This window comes from Hesperophylax consimilis, chromosome 17, assembly GCF_061612785.1.
Source record: "Hesperophylax consimilis isolate HC1 chromosome 17, BYU_Hcon_1.0, whole genome shotgun sequence".
NCBI classification, from domain to species: Eukaryota; Metazoa; Arthropoda; class Insecta; order Trichoptera; family Limnephilidae; genus Hesperophylax; species Hesperophylax consimilis.
The window spans coordinates 29,562,500-29,578,745 of record NC_142852.1 but is presented as its reverse complement, the minus strand read 5'-3'; the positions used below and the strand labels follow the sequence as shown (position 1 = coordinate 29,578,745).

General features: G+C 35.6%; 1 protein-coding gene and 1 long non-coding RNA gene across 2 annotated transcripts; both read right to left on the bottom strand.

The window, feature by feature from the left end:
- Window positions 1–512: 512 nt before the first annotated feature.
- On the bottom strand, window positions 513–1,180 carry LOC149416392 (uncharacterized). The gene is made up of 2 exons (XR_016303539.1): window positions 872–1,180; window positions 513–779 (listed from the first exon to the last, which is right to left on the bottom strand). It is a non-coding gene; the product is annotated as an uncharacterized LOC149416392 (long non-coding RNA).
- Window positions 1,181–1,338: 158 nt separating this feature from the next.
- On the bottom strand, window positions 1,339–15,321 carry LOC149416391 (uncharacterized). Its single transcript, XM_089641644.1, has 4 exons — window positions 15,250–15,321; window positions 14,222–14,371; window positions 13,859–14,067; window positions 1,339–1,395 (listed from the first exon to the last, which is right to left on the bottom strand). The coding sequence occupies exons 1-4, from the start codon at window positions 15,314–15,316 to the stop codon at window positions 1,339–1,341; spliced, it is 483 nt and encodes a 160-aa protein (XP_089497770.1). The 5' UTR covers window positions 15,317–15,321.
- Between the last annotated feature and the right edge of the window lie 925 nt (window positions 15,322–16,246).

Genomic DNA, 16,246 nt, shown 5'->3' with positions numbered 1-16,246 from the left:
TACCTTCTATAGTTAATTAGTTATTAGTGCCAGTGAGACGAGACCAGAAAAGCACCATGTCTATGTAGACACTGTATCTTGCCCGGTCTCGGGGTGCCCTGACAAATAATTACAAAAAGGAACAGGAAATACCTCAAAAATGTCAGCAAATCGATCCATTGAACTCTGAAATGATAAATAACAACTCATTAATTTATTTTAAATAACAAAAGGTAGTCGACATACTAAAAGGAAGATTATAAATTAATTTATTCATTTTGAATTTCTCGCCAAGCTGGATTTTACATGTTTATTAATTTTTTTTAACACAAAGAATATCTAAACAAACAGAACAATAAAAACTCCACCGCGCAAAATGGAAAAATAGTACATTGGGAATAGTACAATAAATAAATGAAATAAGTCAAAGCTGGGCATTTTATTTTGTTCTACTAAGATTTAATTCTAATTTAAAAGTACAGTGCCACACTTATAAGTTGGCGGTGGCCTAAACATGATTTGACGCTATTTCTTTATATTTTAATCTGGCAACTTACACGTGTAGCGCTGTATTTGGGAGTGATTCGAAGAGAAATAGGAAATACCTTAAAAATATTGGAGAAATTATTAATAGCTCCCACAAGCTCCTTGGATGATTTGTTACTAGCCTCCTGCGCCATCACCATCCGAACCCCCACATCTGGCTTGTCAGTTAGCTTCCTCTTCTTGCTCGGGCGAGAAGGGGAAGCTAACTGCGCCGTCTGGAAATCTGTGGGCCCTTCTCCAACTTCATCGGAATACTGTAAAACACACAAATAATTTTCATTGATAATGAAAGATCAACTAAATTTTGACAGAATATATTATATTAACATTTTAAGACATTAGTGACCTCAACATCCTGCATTATGAGTTCAGGTCCCTCTCCTATACAGCTTTCTGGAAGTCCGCTGCCCTCAGAACTGGCTCTGCCGATGATGTTGATGACCTTCTGTGTCAGGTCAGTTAACACCGGTATCTCGGCAGTGTTTCCAGTCGTGAGGGCAGCTCGCTTGGCATCGGCATTTTGGGCACGCGACTTACATTTTAAGTCACGCCATGTCTGTAAAATGTAAAAATAATGTCAGGTTAAAAGTGATTTACGGTCTTATATCAAGTGTCTCGATGATAGATTATATTAGAAGGTCAGCAAAGTTTGCTGCAACCAGTTTGTATAGGTAGGTACAAATACTCACTGTTTTCCACTGCTCGGCTGACTTAGCAGGACCCAATTCTGCCAGTTGTTCCGCCAAATTCCGCCACATTTCCTTATTTCAACCCTGAGGTCCCACAAACCTTCCAGCGGCGAACTCCGAATGGTCAGCCATATAGCTGGTTAGCAGATCCATTTGACTGGTCGTCGACCTTACTCTCTTCCTGAAATCATAATATCAGCATTTTGAATATCTTAAAATACTGCGTATGATTGAAATATTAGTAAAAATAACTTCAAAATTTTGACACAATAGAATGTAAGTATATCTCTTTGATAATAATGGAAATTCTTTCACATAAAAAGATAAATAAATAACTTACCCAGCTACCATTGCTTGCGACATCGTAAAATATTAAAAAAAAACAAGGCGGTTACAATGATCAAGCTTGAAATCTGACGTTTGACGTCTGACGTCTATCCAATTCATAGACAATTCCGTCCCAGTATTGCCAGCGTATATCGATTTGTATTTATTGCCTTATCGATGTCGTTAGAGATATCAATGGAGTTCTCATGCTAGGGAAGTCGTTATAAAATGGTCGGTAGATACACTTAGCAATCCGATATCGTTAAGTTCGATCGATTCTCATGCTAAGGCCCCAGAAGAGGCAATGATATTCCCATGCTTGATCTTGGATCGAACCTGAGTAGAACGGAATTATTTTCGATCTGTGGCAAGCTGACGGGGCACTACCCCGTATGTGGATGGCTAAGGATAGCCTGCAGCTTCATGAAGAGGGAGTGTCAAGGCCAGACGTGGGATGATTACGTAGGTGACAGGGCCCAAAAAATGGCTGAAGAGCTTCTGGTGAGATTGCGAATTGATGATCCTGTACAAGGAGAGTGGCTAGTCCCCGAATCATTAGGCGGTGCCAGAGTTTACTGTGATGCGAATAATCTGGCCCTAGGAGTTACCTTGAAAATTAAGGGGAGAACTGTTGAAGATGCCGCATGGCTGGGGAAGACCACTGATGTAGTGCACATCAACGTAGCGGAGCTAGATGCTGTCCTTAAGGGATTAAACCTGGCTCTCAAGTGGAATCTTCAAACTCTGGAGATCATTACAGATTCAGCGACGGTTTTGTGCTGGGTGCGATCTACACTGACCGGGAGTAGTCGTGTCAGAGATGCTCGTTAAGTGACGCTTGGGGTTGGTGAAGGAGATTGTAGAAGAATTTGATCTGACATTGTCGATCACTCTTGTAGAGTCCTGTAGAAATAAAACTGATGTACTTACTAGGGTTTGCAAGACCCGGGCAAAGAGTTGCCATGACAGGAAACGTTGTGAAAGAGACTCCTCAGAGTGTGAAGATAGGTGGGAGAGACTTGAAAGTGGAACTGGTGAACTGGAGTAGAAACTCTTCATGCTCAGCATCACTTTGGAGTAAAGCGAACGCTTTATCTTGCCCGGCTGGTCGATCCCGAGGTGAGAAGAGAGGACGTCGATAGATGCGTGCGTTCCTGCGTACAATGCAGGACAATTGACCCACCGCATCCCATGAAGTGGGTAATCTGAACGTTGTGACAATCTGGAGTTGCTTGGCTGTTGATGTTACTCATTTTGGTAGGAAATGTTTAATCACATTTATCGATTGCGGTCCAAGTAGATTTTCCGTGTGGCGGGAAATCGAGTCAGAGAATGCCGCTTCGATTGTCAGACATTTGGAAGAAGTGTTTCGGGAAAGAGGCCCGCCGAAACTAGTTATCATGGACAATGGTACTGCATTTCATTCATTACAGAGTTGCAGACATGTTTAAGAGATGGATTGTTTGTCAAAGATTTCGCGCGGCATACCGACCAGCTGGAAACGGTATACGAAATCATCAAACAATAAAGAGAACTGATCAATCAAATCAATCAACTGAATCTGTTGATCAAAATAAAAAAGTCTAGCTATATTTTTAGACTTAAGAAAAGCGTTTGAAACTGTAAATCATAATCTACTCATAAACAAAATTAATCAAATAGGTTTAAAAAAATGCACTAAAAATTCTCACTAACTATCTCAAAGACAGATTACAAAAAACAAAAATAGGGAACTTTTATAGTACAGAAACAGTGATAAAAAATGGAGTACCACAGGGGACTGTGCTTGGCCCAATTCTGTTTCTAATATATATCAATGATTTATGTAATGTTGTAATCCCTGGTAAAATTGTATCTTACGCTGATGATACAGCAATAATAATAAATGGAAAATCCTGGCCTGAAACTTTTTTAAATGCAACAAAATGTACTTCATATGTCTTATCATAACTAACTTGTAATAGACTTTTGTTAAACTATAATAAAACATTTTACCTAACTTTTTATGAAAACAGTAAAAACAAACCTCCCAATAACCTTAAAATTAGATTACATAATGCTAACTGTAATAAAGTAACATGCACCTCTTGCTTTGAAATTGGAAAAATTGAAAAGATCAAATATTTGGGTATATATATTGACACAAATTTAAACTGGCAACCACAAATTAATATCACCATTTCTAAATTAAGATATCTGACGTTCATATTTTATAGACTTAAGGAAGTACTCCGTGTTGACAAATTGAAGATGATTTATTTTTCTCTAGTGCAATCCTCAATTATGTACGGTATATAAGGATGGGGTGGCGCACTAGATACATTTATAAAACCACTACAAATAGTACAAAATCATATTATCAAGGTTATATATAATAAAAAGAGGACATTTTCGACTGATCAATTGTACAAGGAATCTCAACTATTCAATCTCCGTAAACTATTTTTACTTCAAAGGCTGAAATATGTCATGAAAAACCAAAACAAATTTCAAAAATATGAACCCAAAATCAACTTTAGAAAAAATCATGTATTTTATACCCCACAAACCAATACCAAACTAATGCAAACTCACAGTAGCTTTATTGGACCTCGCACTTTTAATCAATTACCGAAAAAAATTCAAGTAACAACTAAACTAGCGCAATACCAAAAAGAATTTAAGTTGTGGCTGTACAATGCAAATGTTAAAGCATTATTCATTTAATTTTTACTTCTTTCTCTTTTTCTATTTTGTTTCTGTATGGTTATTATTATTTTATTTTGTGTTCTTTTACTTCATATATATTATCTTACAATCTTTATTTTTACTTTGATTTTTTTTTTAATGTGCACCTCTTGCACAATCTTTTAGACTAACATTAATTATAATCCTACCGTTTTTCTTTATATGCTTACTGTTATTTTTAGGTACAAAAATATAATGTATAAACTTATATTACCCACGCACAGGCTGCGCCTTAGTGGGTTCCCTCTCTTATTATTATAAAACTGTAATGTCAAATGTATAAATTGGGAAAAAATAAAGGAAAAAAAAAAAAAAAAAAAACTGCATCCAGAAGTGGAAGCGATCCCCTGCAGGCAGTGTTTTGGTACAATCTGGCTGCGAAGGGTCAGGATGATCAAGGTGTTGCGCTTTCTAGAATAGTTCACACTTACTCGTGGAGACACCCTTCTGCGCAAGTGAATATAGAAGAGAAAGTATTGACTGAGTTCTAAGTGGGCGATCTTCTTGCGATTAAGTCAGTAGATGGGAGATGCACATCGTGCTGGAGGCTTGGAAGGGTGACAGGACTTACTTCAGTCAACAACATAGAAGTAGATGGCATACCAAGACATGTGCTTGACCCGCGGAAAATGCCTGACAGAGAACGGACTGTGTCTGAGGAGAGACGAGATGGAATTACCGCACGTTCCACCGTCAATATTTTGGGTTTGTTTGAAGGGGACAGAGAAGAACCGGATCCGGGTATGCGTCAGGAGGAGATCCACTTGGAAAGAGATGGTGATATTAGAGGAGAGATAATCACAGAACAACGACCTATTAGGAACCGAAGGGCTCCGGGTTGCTTAAATCAATTGGTGCAGTAATGATGACATCAGGAGGGCGTGTGGTGATAAGCAGGTACCACTGCAAAAGTGGTGAACGCAATCGCAGAGGCACATAAAACAAGAGAGCTAGGGCAGAGCGTCACACGGTTCAGAAGACTTCAGTTTAGACTACAGATACAAACACTATTCATGACTTCACAATTAAAATTAAGGTTATAAAATGTTCAAATTGATTAATCAACTTACCTCAGTTAATTTCACGGTAAAACTATTACACCGTAAATAAATTCCCTCAGTCAAAAACACAACCAGCGCGCACGGCTCACCGGCCAATACTGAATTAAGGAGTTTCGAAGTATTCGCGAGTAAAAATGGCACCATGGTGTTACGCAGTTTCCTAATTTGTGTTTATCTAAAAGGTTAATTTTTTTTAAATTTGCGAGTTTTACTAGTCGATGCGGGACTAATTTTAACACCAGATGGCATTAAAAACGTATTTTCGAAAAATTTGGAGTTACGGAGTCTACGAATTAAAGCGACGAATATATATTGACCTCTTCCTATAGTATGTTGATCCAGTAAGAAGTTGTTAGACTAAGATGATCCACCTTTAACACCATATAACTTGGCTATTATGGAATACATAAGAAAGCTCGAACAATTGGGCATTATAAACATTATAGGGGCAGCAGATATTCAACCTGTTGACTGTGGGAAATCCGGAACCTTACTAACAAATCACAGTAAAATATGTACACAAAATTTAAAAAAACATTGTTTCTAAAATAAAATTTAGTGCAAGCGATTTGGACACTTACCTTTATTTCAGTTTCTTTATACATAAGGATTAAAATCGCTTTAAAAACTAAGGGCAAACACATTACTATCCTATTAGTCGTTAACCCTTAACTAGGCAAGGATATCAAAATTTAAATTTTTATAGTTAAACCGCGTTATTAAGTTTCTGGGTCTAAAAGAGTTCTTGAAAAATAGAGCAAAAAATTATGTTTTTAAATTTTCAGTAATGTGAGAGTTTAAATGTTAACTACGGTAAACAACGTAATGTTAGATATAAATGAAAAATTGTAGCGAATAAGTAGTTATCTGTATTTACTTCAAATAATTACAAAAACAAGAATATTTCAACTTTGTTTTTAAATGAAAGAGTTTTCGTTTTTTCCAATAAAATCATAGAATATATTGGCATTGCAGCCCTTACAAACCCATCTTTACTGTTTTCTGTTCCCTGCTTTACTACATTACACAGGATCAATACTTAATTGATTCTCGTGCCGCAGTTCGTCCTAATTTTCTCTACAATTGGCAATATATTTTACCAGAATAATCTTAGTAACTATTGTCAAAGTGCAAAAATTTACGAATTTGTTGATTACGCTTCAAGAGTGGGTTGTAGGGCAGAATGTTGATTTGCTGGATAACGGCTCTCTAAAACGGCTTAATACTACCTTTCGTATGTCATTCTCAGACTTCATATTCTTTGTTACCAATTAATGGACTATTACGTTTCAGTCTGCCTATTTTTTTTGTAGTTGTTGTAGGCATTCGACCATAAAAAATAAAAACATTGATACACCATACAACCCACTTTTAAAACTTGGATCTATGATTATCGCGTTAATAACGGCTTTACACAATATTTTTAATTTAAAATTTGTATATAATACACACATCTGTAGAAGTACGGCCTCTTATTATCGTTATGCTATCTGTGGATATTAACAATTAAATAAATACTTCATCTTGCACCAAATTTTCAACACATTTCACAGTTTTTTTACTTATTCCAGGATGGAAGCCCCCGGTGATGGCGGTGAAACAATAGGCTCCCTGTTTTACGGCGTATATATTTCGAAAATGCCATCAAAATGTTTCATTAACCATTTCGTCCCGGAGAGAAAAAAATCACATAAGATCCGAAGGGGGGTCACTAGGGTCCCCCAATTTGTTTTGCTTATTAAAGGATGTTAATGGCATAATATTGCGTTTATTTGTTTTAGTAATAATTAGGAGGGAGTATATTCAACGTGTTTCAGAAGTCATTATCTAAATAATTCCATAAATAAAGTCGTAGTTAATATTCTAATGAATTTAGATAATAATGCGCCTTTTCCCATACAAAACAGGGAAGGCGGGCCGATAACGAGCATAACTCCTCGATTCTGAATCTCTACTGGCGATTGGCGATTACAGCGTGGCTAGTTTGTTGCACAGGGTGGTCCGTAAATGATGGATATATTTATAAATATATATTTTTTAAGTTTTAAAAACCTACCACTACTAAACCAGGTACGGATGTTATTCCGAATATAATGGAATTTTTAGATGTAAGTGAAGGTTATAATTCCTAATTTATGGTTTTATATAGTACATTTACATTTAGGGTTAAATTGTAGTGTTTGCCTTACCATAAATAATGGGTTCGTTTGTATGTCAAGGGGTTCGAAATAAAACGAATTTTCGGAAAAAAGTGAAAAAAACAAGGTATTTTTAAAACTTAAACGTGGAGTAAATTATTTTTAATTGTAACCTCAGATATTCCTGTTTTTGATTTTTCTATGTAAATACACCACGACAGTCCCAACTGCTCCTAATCATCTGGAACCAGTGCGACTATGGCATTCCCAGATGGGGGATGTTGGAGTGGCGGCTCGTAACTTTTAGGTGTACTAGAGTGATAATATTTCAATTAATAGTAGACCCAAAAGTCACGAGCCGCTACTGGTATGTTGTAAGGCTAAAGGTAGTGGGGAGGGTAAGGAGATGGGGAAGAGGAAGGTGAGAAAATTTCTGGCTATTCAGATCTGGTCACCAAACAAGGTAAAAGTCATTTCAAGCAACATTCGAAATGAATTCTGGTCAGTAAATTGTGAAATATCACAAAGTAATCTATTAAAATTTACTTGCGCACACCGGGATTGGAACCCGCGTCCTCCAGTTTACTAGTCTAGAGCCTTACCTCTCGACAACAGATGCTGTAATATTTATGAAAAAATATATATAATATCAAGTTGCAGGGCGGTAGATGCTTTCAGTATTGCCCTAGTAAAAGACCACCATGTAGAATCCAAACGTTGCTTGAAATGACTTAAGCCCATATGGTAACTAGATTTGAATATGCATGTACTTCCACCTTTGTCTTTCCCATATCCTCCCCCTCCCCATCCCCACTATCTTCAGCCTCACAAAATACCCCAATTGGGGATGCCATAGTTCCACTGGATAGGAAAGTTGGGGCTGTTGGGCGGCTTTCACACAAATTAATTAAAACCATAGAATTTTATGATCTAATTTAAAACATTGGTAAATATGCCGTAAGAAACTGCAATAAATACATGCCGACTGATTACATAAATTCTAATATTCTAGGTACAGAATAAATATTTTACAACCCTGAAATAGATATTAATTTATAAACACCATTTCATAAGTATAAATGAAGTACTTATCAGTCTGAAGATGCCCATAGCAGGGCGAAACTAGTCCGGTTTTGCAGAGAATTATTTACCACGAAAATTTAGAAAATTAGCAACTAAAACCCAATATCCAATTTAACACACGTTTGCGATAGACTTTTTAACCATAACTTAAAAATGTAAACAAAATATGTGTCTCTTTCTGACCGATTTCTTTTCCATGTGAGAAACAGAGACAGACATAATTTTAATGTTGACTTTAAACATGAAACATTTACCGGATGCACGCCAGACAGGCCGATCTTAGTCCGGCAAGTGAACATTTTAGCATCGCAAAAGGAAATACCAGTAGTGCAGTGTAAGCGACCGGGAGTTAGCCCTTTCCATAAAATGCAACTTTTACGGTCCAGTTCGCAGCTCGCTGGATCGTTCACGGTGGAGAGCGGAGAGTAGGGATGGGGACGGGGGAATTTTAGCCGATGCAACGAAGCTGAGGTGCGGGGCAGGGGACAGGAATTTTGCCGCAATTTTGTACAAATTATTTAATATCTAAGAAACTAGAACAAAAATATATGTTTTTTAAATGAAGATCGATAACCAAATAGTTTTTTTAGGCTTAACTAAATTACAGAGTATGTGGTGTAAAAAACAACTTAGATATAGCATAAAACTCTCGTTAGTGTAAGTGTGTTCCCCCTGTCCGGTACGGGAGTGTTAATGGGTCTAAAAGTAGAATACCGACTCACTTAAACAATTGCAATAATCTAAGGAAGCTATAAAAACAGTAAGTACTCACAAATTCTCTTTTTTCATGTAAATTTGACGTATTGTATTTTTTCAAGTGTCATATTTTTTAAAAGGCGTAAAATACAACATTTAATATGCGTTCCTTTTCCAAACGGTTAGCACTAACGTCATGTTGTTTACTGGCGGCATCTTTATGCAAGTTTGTGTGAGATAATTCATTGTCTTTACGCGCTCTGACTAAGTGGGAGAGTGAACGTTTTTTCATATGGCACGTTTGGTAATTAAACCAAAAATTACCATCTCACGCCAGATCATTTGTTGGTTTGGTAAAATCGGACGTTTTAAGTGAAAACAAGTCAAGTTTTTCACTGTTCCTACCTTAAGGGGTATTAACACGTTGAACGCCATTGTTAAAATGAAGAAACATTACCATTTTAAACTTGGAAAAAAAAATACTCAGATGGCATCGGCGACCATCAAAACGTATTCCTTTTTTTTTACCAAAATTTTCCATGAACATCAAGAAAATTAACTGCGGTCACCGGTGACCGTCATGGCACTATGGGAGAAAAATGACGATTTTCGTTATGAGGAGTAAACAAGTTTAGTACCGTTTTTTATTTTTATCTTTAGATTAAACAGATAAAAAAATCTTTTTAAGGAAATTAACAATACCATCGCTTTTCTGCGTATAAACACGTAACCATTCACACGTTGTCAAATCAAAGATATTCTATCTATGTGTTGTGTTGTAAAGTTCCAAACAATAATATTATTTTTCTCTTTATAGATCAATATTATGATTTATCCATGGCAGCCGGAAAAAATACTCCAAACAAGGTATGCTTCAAGTAACGAATAAATGAAAAAAGATTATTGTTTAGTTGTACTAAATAACACAGAATAATTTAACAAATATATAAATAAATAAAAAAATTACTTTTATTTCTCGAGGTCAATTTATTAATGATGTTATTAATATGTATAGATATTCTATCAAATTTAAAATTAAGAAATTTACCAAATAAATCCACCTTCGATTTTCTCGAAAACGAAAGCTCAAATAAAAAAAGTCATAACCCAAAATTGACAATAAATGAAAGGTTATTCACAAGTTATCCCTTTATAGGACAACTTTTTTTTAAACGATACGCCCTTAATGGTTTTATTTATGTATTCTATATTCATTTTGATGAACAGAAAAAAACTTTTTTTGAAATTTTCGATTTTCCAGCGGGTTTTTTTCTGACCGGTGTCCATTTAAAAAAAATGATATAAAATTATTGTTTTCATTACAAAACGGCAGGTTGGTAAGGAAAAATGTACTTTTATTTATTTGCGTTACAGGGGAATAACTGCTTTGATAATTTTATAGAGAAACTGACTAGGACGCGATTTTCGTAAATTTACTCAACATGTGCGAACTTCGGGCGGTTGGTTCGATTCAAGACCTCTGTGCGTTACCTCAGAATGATTACAACCCAAGGGCTTATAACTTGTAAACATAAAGAAATATAAACCTTAATGTTGCAGGTCTCAAAACTATCCGTTTTTAGCTTATGACCTATAAAGGGTTTTACCGTTTATACCACGAGTTTCCGAACACCGTGTAAAACAAACTATATGTATCGGAAATGTTCCTCAACACTAATGACAACAGCAAGTGAATGATGAAACATTTATAAAAAAATGTCAAATTAAATGCTTTACCAAAATAGTAGGTTCTGCAAATAAGTCATACCTATTTACTAAGTTGTTTGTTTTACTTAATATTTCACATTCATATTATACGTTCATTGCATTGCGACAAACGCACATGTGACGTTATATTTTAACAAGTTCATTAATGTACAACTACCGCCCTCTAGTGACAAAAAAATGAAGACATTTTGACAGTTTGCGAAATTTCGCTATCATTTAACAAGCGCTTAACGGAATTATATCTGCTTTAAGCACGTAACGAAATGTATGATTGCATGAAGCCATTTCGACAACAATTTTCAATTAGTAAAGATTTAAAAAAAAATCTTAAGTTATGATTTGTCGGTTCAGTTATGTAAGGAGAAAAATACTAACATTTTAAAATATCGGAGGAAAATCGTCATCAGTCAAATCACTGGAATTTTTTCTGTCTACCCAGGTAGTACGTTCTCGAGCGGTTGAAGTACCTAGCGGTTGTGTTTACCAAATAATTCTAGTAGGTACAAGGTGCGATCTCCGTATAGTAAACAAAAAAGAAAATGTTCTAGAATGCACTAGTAGCTGCTTCTACAGTTCTACAGTTTAGACAGTGAATGTAGAAGTGTAAAAATATTATTTGAAAAAATAATTAAATATATTACTGTACATATATTTACATATATTTTGATATTCGTGTTAGAAGCATGACATAATTATCTTTTTACACATATATTTACATTTAACTTACAAGTACATTTAAGTTTTTAAAAAATCAAATATTTTACAATGCGATTCAGAAAAAATTCAAGGAAATCTAGGAAGGGTTATAAATATTTTGACCATTATAAAATTATACAAATTTTATATACTGGAAACTCTCTGGTGAAACATATCATATCTAATACTAGAATTTATTTTGTAAATAGTTTTCGTGAAGGTGAATGTTAACGCAAGGAACAAGAAAAGTGTCCAGTCAAAGATTCTTTTCGAGAAAACGCATAATTAAATACGAAAAAAAAACTGTGAGTGCGCACGCGTTTTTTCAAATCTCTCTTCAGCCAGAAAACGAAAAAGTTTTTTCTCAGCTGTCATTAAGTATTTTCTCTTCAAGGAACACTGTTGATAACTTGCATAGTTGCACTAGGAACAAGAAAAGGGGGGTTTTATCCGCTCTGAGTCAGCATGTGTCCCAACAAATGTCCTATATGGGTGGCCTTTCCTAGAATCTGAATATGTGCACTTGGAAAATGAAAAAAGTTTGTTGCCACTGTGAAACAGCATGTGGCTTTTTAGATGTGCGTTTTGAGAATATCCATAGATGAACAAGGAAAAAGAAAATGTTGACTCCGTAGTGACTTAACGTGCGCTTCATATTGCCTTTATAATAACATTAATATGTGCACTTGGAACATAAAACAGGTTTTTCGCCACTGTGAGAGAGAATGTGGGCCTTTAGATGGGCGTTTTGATAAAATGAAATGTTTCACACGGGACATGAAAAAGGATTTTCTCCACCGTGAGTTAGCATGTTGCACTTCAGATAACATGTTTAGTTGCACACGGAATATTAAAGAGGTTTTCCTACGATGTGAGAGAGCATATGGCTCTTCAGTTGGCCCTTTTGATAACATGCATAGTTGCACTCCGAACATGAAAAAGGTTTTTCTCCACTGTGAGTCAGCTTGTGCCTCTTCAGCTGACCCTTTTGACAACACGTATAGTTGCACTCGGAACATGAAAAAGGTTTTTCTCTACTGTGAATCTGCATGTGTACGTTTAGTTGGCTTTTTCGATAACATGCATAGTTGCACAAGGAACATGAAAAAGGTTTTTCTCTACTGTGAATCCGCATGTGTACGTTTAGATCGCTTTTTCGATAACATGCATAGTTGCACAAGGAACATGAAAATGGTTTTTCTCCACTATGAGTCAGCATATGGCTAATCAGTTGACTCCTCCGATTACATGCATAGTTGCACACGGAACAAGAAAATGGTTTTTCTCCACTATGAGTCAGCATATGGCTAATCAGTTGACCCCTTCGATTACATGCATAGTCGCACTCTGAACATGAAAAAGGTTTTTCTCCACTGTGAGTCAGCTTGTGCCTCTTCAGATGATCCTTTCGACAACACGCATAGTTGCAATCGGAACATGAAAAAGGTTTTTCTCTACTGTGAATCCGCATGTGTACGTTTAGATCGCTTTTTCGATAACATGCATAGTTGCACAAGGAACATGAAAACGGTTTTTCTCCACTATGAGTCAGCATATGGCTAATCAGTTGACCACTTAGATTACATGCATAGTTGCACACGGAACATGAAAATGGTTTTTCTCCACTATGAGTCAGCATATGGCTAATCAGTTGACCCCTTCGATTACATGCATAGTTGCACACGGAACAAGAAAATGGTTTTTCTCCACTATGAGTCAGCATATGGCTAATCAGTTGACCCCTTTGATTACATGCATAGTCGCACTCGGAACATGAAAAAGGTTTTTCTCTACTGTGAATCTGCATGTGTACGTTTAGTTGGCTTTTTCGATAACATGCATAGTTGCACAAGGAACATGAAAAAGGTTTTTCTCTACTGTGAATCCGCATGTGTACGTTTAGATCGCTTTTTCGATAACATGCATAGTTGCACAAGGAACATGAAAATGGTTTTTCTCCACTATGAGTCAGCATATGGCTAATCAGTTGACCCCTTAGATTACATGCATAGTTGCACACGGAACATGAAAATGGTTTTTCTCCACTGTGAGTCAGCAAGTGTCTCTTCAGGTTACCTGGTTGATAACTTGCATAGTTGCACTCCGAACATGAAAAAGGTTTTTCTCCAATGTGAATCAGCATGTGCCTCTTCAGATGATCCTTTCGACAACACGCATAGTTGCACACCGAACATGGAAAAGGTTTTTTTCCACTGTGGGTCAGCATATGCCTCTTTAACATTCTATTTTGAGCATTTGAATAGTTGCACTTGGAACAAGAAAAAGTTTTTTCTCTTGCATAGGTGCGTACGTTTATTGCAAAATTTGACTTAGGAGAGGAGGAGTAGTTGTGATGGGGAGGAGTGAATCCCTTTTCCACAAAATGCGTCTGAAGATCTGTCGACAAATTTTAAAAATAACATGGGTGAAAAAGATTCAGTTAAACTTATTTCCTAAACTTAGAGTAAATAAGCGAAGTAAGTTCGTAGAAACGATAAAAAAAATAGGAGAGTCCGAATCGTTCAAGTTTACAGTGAAAAATTGGTTTTACCTGCTTCCTTGGTAATTCTTCCAAATCGTTCTAAGCATTCCTCTTTTACATCCAGCAGGTCTATGTCAATTTTCATGTAAGTAAGCGCCGCTTCATCTTGTCGGGGTCCAAGATCCGCGTTTATGGTGACTGTATTCACATTAATGTTTCCTGGAATAAAAAAGGACAGTAAAGATATGAATTAATCTTTGCATGGCCAGCCCCAAACCAAACGGCGCCTGGCGCTAGTTGAATTTTGGCTGCCCTTACGATCAAAATTAGTACACGCCAAGGCAGTATAACACTGTAATCATTAAAATGATGATTTATATTTTTTTGTAGAGCGGTATTTATCAAAAATAATATCAAGGACGATGTAATAGGTTAAGTATTCGACGCCCGGAACGAACTGCACTAATTGCGCCCGCAAAGAGCCAGCCCTGTGTCTTCGTCAAATTGACATTGACGAGATTTTTTTTAATTGAAAAACAATAAACTATTCTTTTACGAATAAATACCATTGATCAACAAGGTCAATGTCAGATAAAAAATGAACTCAGATGTCCGCTTCAGGGACCGATTCTTCAAGAAGGAAAAACCTTTCTTTAGAGCACCTGTAGTAGAGAGTTTGGTTGTTTTCGGTCAAAGAGATATTGTTTTTACAATCAATATTTATGTATTTTTAACGTATAATACGTGTAATTCACATCATATCTCAAATAAAATAAGGTGAAAATCGAGGAACCGACAACTTTCTATGAATAATATAATAAAGTTTAATGAGTGCTGTATTTTGGTATTTTCCGGCAAGGACACATATTAAGGTAAATACCCAATACACCTCATGTTTTATAAGAAAGGATGTTGTGCACAAGTGTGTGTCCTGTTTGCACGACATTTCAAAAGAGACATTGATTCCGAATTTTAAGTTCTATATTTAACACGTATGCAATGCAACAAACTGGCTGTCTGAGTACTCTTCGCATATTGCGAGCATTCCTTCGTTACAGCTGGGTGGTCGAAATCTAAATCTGAAAATGCAATTTCACCTCCATCTTCTTCCTGGAGCCCTGGTTCCGTCTCGATGAATATAGTATCTGGCTTCAGTAGATCCATGGTCTGCTTTGGTAGAGTTTGGTTATTGGTTTAACCCTAAACAATATATCTGAAACAGAACATTGTTAAAATAAAATAAAATGATAAAATTCAAAAGTTAAATTAAAACAGGATACATGATTTTTAGCTCAAATCGTAAAATCATTCCTCCTAACGTACCCTTAAAAATTGAATATAACAACCTGTAAATCCTGATACGGGAGAATTATCATGGGCTGTGCATTGATAAACACCTAACTTTTAAATAGCATATTCAAGATATTAAAGATAAAATCACCCCTTTAATTAGCGTATTTAGCCGGATATCATATCTGTTACTAGATAAAATTAAAAAACGGTCTATATTATAGCCTCGTATATTAACATTTAAACTACTTGATTGAAATCTGGTTAAATGCATATGAAACATATATAAATGAACTACACGTAAAACAAAACAAAGTAATCAAAAAGCTATTTCACTTCAAACCTAGAACATCAACAGAAAAATTATGTATGAAAACAAAACTATTAACATTAAGAAACTTTTTATGAATATAATACATGTCTCACTATATGAAAAATAAATAATAAACTAATACATCCAAATACAGAAATCATTAAAACGTACCAAGTAAACACACACACACGGCAACAAGATAAAATACATTTAAATACCATACATACTCATTACGGCAAGCAATCCATTGGTTACGAGGGGAGCAACATACATAATTGCCTCCCAGACGAAATTAAAAATGAAAAAAGTGTAGTTAAATTTTTTTTAAAGTTGTTCAGTTTTATGATCAATCAACAAAACAATGATCGTGAGTAAAATAGTTGTGTAATATATTAATTTATTTATTTATTTATATATACGCCTAAAAAGGCTTTTACATAGAAGTGATACATGATGCAGTACAATAAGAGAATATGTATTATACAGGAGAT